This window comes from Hakea prostrata, chromosome 8, assembly GCF_041222555.1.
Source record: "Hakea prostrata isolate BN-2017 chromosome 8, UWA_Hpros_2, whole genome shotgun sequence".
Lineage (NCBI taxonomy): Eukaryota > Viridiplantae > Streptophyta > Magnoliopsida > Proteales > Proteaceae > Hakea > Hakea prostrata.
Window position 1 is genome coordinate 48,753,132 of NC_142607.1, and position 5,560 is coordinate 48,758,691.

Below are 5,560 nucleotides of genomic sequence, written 5' to 3' on the forward strand. Positions count from 1 at the left end.
CGGTGACAGCCACGTCTTCCCTACAGCTCCATCTCCAACAGTAACACGCTTGATGAACCTTGACGTGCTCATCTCATCATCCTAGCAAGCTCCTATAGTCTAAATCAAATCGACCCAATTTATGTAGCTTGAAGCTGATGCTTACTACGGCCCTGCTTCGTTATTTCTCTAGAGCTTGAGTAAAACAAGACAAACCCCAGAACCCTCTTCTCAGTTGAACTCTGATTTTTGTTTTTCATCATCCAAAACTCCACCGTATCTCAGTTGCAAGCTTGCAACGAGTCAGTGACCAAGTTGCAGCAGCTTCCGGTCACTCTGGTCACCATCTCAGGCGACAGTAAGTCGCCGGAATGCTCTCTCTCCCCCCCTTCTGCAACTTATCATTAATTTTTTTCCTAAATCCATTTTGCAACTGTTGCGATTGCAACCTTGCAACGAGTCAGCGACCAAGTTGCAGTAGCTTCCGGTCACTCTGGTCACCATCTCAGGCGACAGTAAGTCGCTGAAATGTTTTTTTTTTCCTGCGTTGTAGCTATGTTATATACTTATATAGTTAAACTAGTTATGTGTCGTCCGTAGCTTTGTTCACCATTTCTGTGAGTCTGTGACTTGCAAATTGCACCTGATTGCATAGTTCAGAGCTGCTATCTGGATGTTCTCCACATTTTTTTTTTATTTGTAACGATTCTTCTTCGTTAAATTTGTTCCATCTCTGTTTTATCTACCTGATTGTATCATTGTAATGATTTTTTTCTTATCTCGTGTACGTGTGTCTTTGTTTTTCTTTTGTTGTTTGGTTTTTTCTGATAGTTCAACAACTTGGTACAGCTGATGAATTCTTTCCTTGCATAAGCTTGAGGGAGGTTTTTGTAGGTTTCTCTTAGATTTAAATGGTCCCTTTGCAATTTTTAAAATATATTTTTCAAGATCAGTTGATGTGAATCATGTGATGGACCACTAGGTGAGGTTTCAGCAGTGATTGTATTCTCATAAAATGGCATTCAACCATAATTGTGATTAGCCTACTGATTATTGTTGTTTATTAGCTTCAGTGTATTTTTTCGATTCATTCTCTCTAATAGTCTGATTTAGAAGCTTGATTATCAATTTATCATGAAGTGAGATGATTAGATGAATGCATAGGATTTTTATTATGGTGCGGTATGGTCCAAAATTATAATTATACGGTAACATTATCAACTTTATTATTGTTTTTAATTTTGGCTGATTATATGTGTATGTTTCATGTTTTTTATTGTAGATATTTACTAGTTATTTAAAATGACCGGCCCTCAAGTGATAATCAAACGGCTGCTTCTAGTCAGCCTATTCCTAGTGGGAGTGAAGCCTATGATACCTCAAAAGACCCAAAGAGAAAGGCCAAGTCAAATGACCCAGGGTGGAAATATGGGTATTGGCCAAATGTTGCTGATAGGAATACAGTCAGATGCAGTTTGTGCAACAAAAACTTTAAAGGAGGAATTAAAAGATTGAAGCAACATCTAGTGGGTGGATATGGAGATGTTGTGAAGTGCACCAAGACCACTGCAGCAATTGCCCAAGAGATGAATGCAGCATTGGTGAAAAATAAAAGGAGGGCTGTTGTTACTGATTTGGATAATGAGGAGTATGATGACATTCAAATTGGAGAAGAACATCCTATTCCTGCCTCTAGGCCCTCTAGTGGAGGAAGTACATTACCTAGTGTAGGGTCTGAGGTTGAGGTGTGCTCCAAGATACCAAGCTCTGGGACTGCATCAAAGAGACTGAAAAGTGCCCTTAATAAAGCACCAGTAAGGGGTCCTATGGATATGCATGTTAGACGCACTCCTGAAGAACTTGTTGAGGAAAGGAGGGCTAAGGGTGCTATTCAAACAACCATCTTGAATAGAATGAGATCTCCTGAAGAAAAGAAGCGAGTGGATAACCACATTGCTGATTGGATGTATCAATGTGGCATTCCATTCAATGCAATTAAAGCTAAAAGCTTTGAGGTGATGGTCGAGTCTATTGCACAATATGGTTCTGGGTGTAAGCCCCCAAATTACCATGAAGCAGGGTGCCTTTGTTGAAGAGTGCAAAAGAAAGAACAATGGAGATGAGGAAAAAGTATGAAAAGTATTGGAGGAAGTATGGATGCACACTCATGTCTGATGGGTGGACTGACAAAAAGGGTAGGCATCTCATCAATTTTCTTGTCAATTGTCCAAAGGGAACATTCTTCCTTGGTTCTGTGGATGCATCTAGCCAGGTGCAAGATGCAAACATGCTCTTTCAGTTATTGGATAGTAAAGTTGAAGAAATTGGGGAAGAGCATGTACTTCAAGTGGTGACTGATAATGCCTCAAATTACAAAGCAGCAGGGGCATTATTAATGGAGAAGAGGACTAGATTATATTGGACTCCTTGTGCAGCCCATTGTCTTGATTTGATGCTAGAGGACATTGGGAATTTGAAACAATATAAGAAAGTGATAATTCAGGGGAAGAGAATTACCACTTTCATTTATAAGCACACAAGATTGCTAGAGGCCTTGAGACAAAAGACAAATGGCAGAGATCTTGTGAGGGCTGCAGCGACTAGGTTTGCCACTTCATTCTTGACATTGCAACGCTTATTGAAACACAAGGATGATTTAAGGCACTTATTCATTTCTGAGGAGTGGACAAATTCCAATTTGTCCAAAACAGAAGCAGGGAAGAAAGTAGCTAAAATAACTTTTTCTACAGCATTTTGGCATGGTGTGGAGGATTGTATTAGAGCATCACAACCTCTTATGATTGTATTGAGGATTGTGGATGCTAATGAAAGACCCGCATTGCCTGAAGTGTTTGTAGCCATGCAAGAGGCTAAAAAAAGAATAAAGGACAATTTTGGGGGCAAAGAACGACTCTGGAAGAAAGTCATACAAATCATTGATAGGCGATGGGAGTGTCAGATGGAGAGACCTCTATATGGTGCAGCCTATTTTTTGAATCTTGGGAAGTTCTCCAACTTAGATAATGTAGATGATTATGAGTTAATCACTTCTCTCCAAACTTCTTTTAATGAAGTTTTGAAGTTGTTGGAAGACTAGTGCTTGATGTACATCAACAAGATAAGATATTATCCTAGGTAAATGACTACAAGGAAGCTAGAGGTCCTTTCTCCACATCTATAGCTATCAGACAGCGTACAACTATAAGTCCTCGTATGTTTTTACTTGTATATTTTATTTTTAGTTATACTTATTTGGTTTGTAACTTTACCTATTATGTTAATCTTTTTTTTAATACTATAGTTACATGGTGGGATACACATAGAGGAATTGCTTTTGAGCTTACAAAGATTGCAAGGAGGATACTAGGCCTTTGTTGTTCTTCCTTTGGTTGTGAACGGAATTGGAGCACATTTGAGTTTGTAAGTATTAAGTGATTCAAGTATTTAAAACACTTTTAAATTTAAATTTAGAAGAATGACTTGGGATTCTTTTCAATTGCTTATGAATTCAGATTCACACCAAGAAGAGGAATAGGCTGGAACATGAAAGGTTGAATGATCTAGCTTTTGTTGATACAATCGCTGTCTTCAAGAAAGGTTCGATGAAAGGCGATTAAAGAATAGAAATTATGATCCACTACTCCTTGATGAGCTTGACTGGAGCAGTGAGTGGATGGTTAATCAGCCTGATGATTTAGTCCATCCTGAGGGTGATCTTACTTAGAGCATTGTTGATAGAGCTATAGGGGCATCTTCATCACTTAAGGGCCAGAATAGACCGAGGAGATGTCAACCAAGTGGATCAACATCTGGTGGAGTTAATATATGTTACTCACATCGCAGGTCTTTGGAGAGGGTGGTTGAGGAACATGACTCTGAGTCTGATGGAGACATGGAAGAAGAGGAAGATTTGCATGATGATGAGAACATTGCAGATGATTTTGGTTTGAGGTCTACCTCTTTGGAGCAACAACAAGTTCGAGAAGATCTCCCACTTGCTACCAATTTGCTTGATGATGATTATGACTAGCTAACTTATACTTTTCTATTGGGAATTTTGGATATGGATTGTGGATTTTTATTGGGAATTTTGGATATGGGTGTGTTGGTATATTTGGGATTTGGACTTTAGATTTTAGATATAAGTGGGACTGTTTGCTTAAATATTTAAAACTTTTTATTTAGATATAATATGTTTTGTTTCATTTTCTTCTTTTACTTGTGAGGATATTTGGCTATAGCTCAACAATGTAGAAGAGGTGGAGTTGTAGGTGCTGATGGAGGTGGAGCCATGGAGTTGTAGGTGGTGCTAGTGTTGGTGACATTTAATGAAGGTATGTTGTCTAGTGTTTATTTGTTAGGCTCATGCATCAATGTGTTTACTATTTAGTTACATTTTATCGTATCTTGATTTTTGTTAATGATAGTATGATACTTGAAATTTATTTAGGACCTACTATGTGTGGTTTGTAATATGTTGGATGACTTGAGGTAGGCTAAATGGCTAATATTAGTTTTTTTATTATATATAAGATATGTTTATAATGAATTAGTGTGTGAGATGTACACTAAAAAGTAAAAATTTCACTTAAAACGCCTCGACTGCCTTAAAAGCGCCTCGGAGGGCGCCTCGTCGACTCATCGCCCCAACTAGCTAAAACCGCCTCATATTGCCTCGTCGCCGTGACAACTATAGTCTTACACATGACTTGAATTGTAAAGTGATTTTTTTCCCATCTTACTGTGTCTTCCAGGATCTGGTCACAGGGAAGGAGATTGGACGTGGTAAACTAGACAATGGAGAATCTGCTCAACCAAATTGGAGAATCTGCGTTTGCTTTGACTACATCTTCTAATCCGGTCCATTCGGTAATATCAGACTTCATCAGTGGCACCGTAGGCTAAGTCACCCCCCTCTAGGAACTCTTAAGAAAATATTCCCTGATTTGGTTTCTTCTTGTAATGAAAATAATTTTTTTTGTGAAGCCTGCATTTTTGCGAAGCAGACTCGTTCTACTTATTTAGTTATTTACCTTCTCTTCATAATAGAAAACCTATTCCTTTTATCCTAATTCATACTGATGTGTGGGGTCCCTGCCGACGTGAGTCTATTACTGGCCATAGGTACTTTGTTACTTTTATTGATTGTCACTCTCGTTCTACATGGATTTATCTTTTAAAACAAAAAAAAATGAGGTTTTCCGATGTTTCCATGACTTTCATAATATGATTAAAACTCAGTTCAATGCCACTGTGAAGATCCTTCGCAGTGACAATGGCACAGAGTATATTGATGGTGAATTTCAAAGATATCTCTCTGACTCTGGCATAATACATCAGACCAGTTGCGTGAATACGGCTGCCCAAAATGGGGTTGCCGAAAGGAAGAATCGGCATCTCTTAGAGATAGCCCGTTCCATTATGATTGCTATGAATGTCCCTGATCAATACTAGAGTGATGCTATTCGCACAACTTCTTACCTTATGAATAGGATGCCCAGTACGATACTTAGTTTTAAATGTCCTAATGAAATTCTTCAGGGAGCCTCTTCTTTTGTTATTCCCCCAAAGGTTTTTGGAT

At 38.5% G+C, this 5,560-nt stretch overlaps 1 protein-coding gene across 1 annotated transcript; it reads left to right on the plus strand.

The window, feature by feature from the left end:
- Positions 1-2,092: 2,092 nt before the first annotated feature.
- On the plus strand, positions 2,093-4,009 carry LOC149008346 (uncharacterized). The gene is made up of 6 exons (XM_089167226.1): positions 2,093-2,365; positions 2,483-3,004; positions 3,115-3,190; positions 3,281-3,399; positions 3,492-3,576; positions 3,726-4,009. The coding sequence occupies exons 1-6, from the start codon at positions 2,093-2,095 to the stop codon at positions 4,007-4,009; spliced, it is 1,359 nt and encodes a 452-aa protein (XP_089023352.1).
- Positions 4,010-5,560: the final 1,551 nt, after the last annotated feature.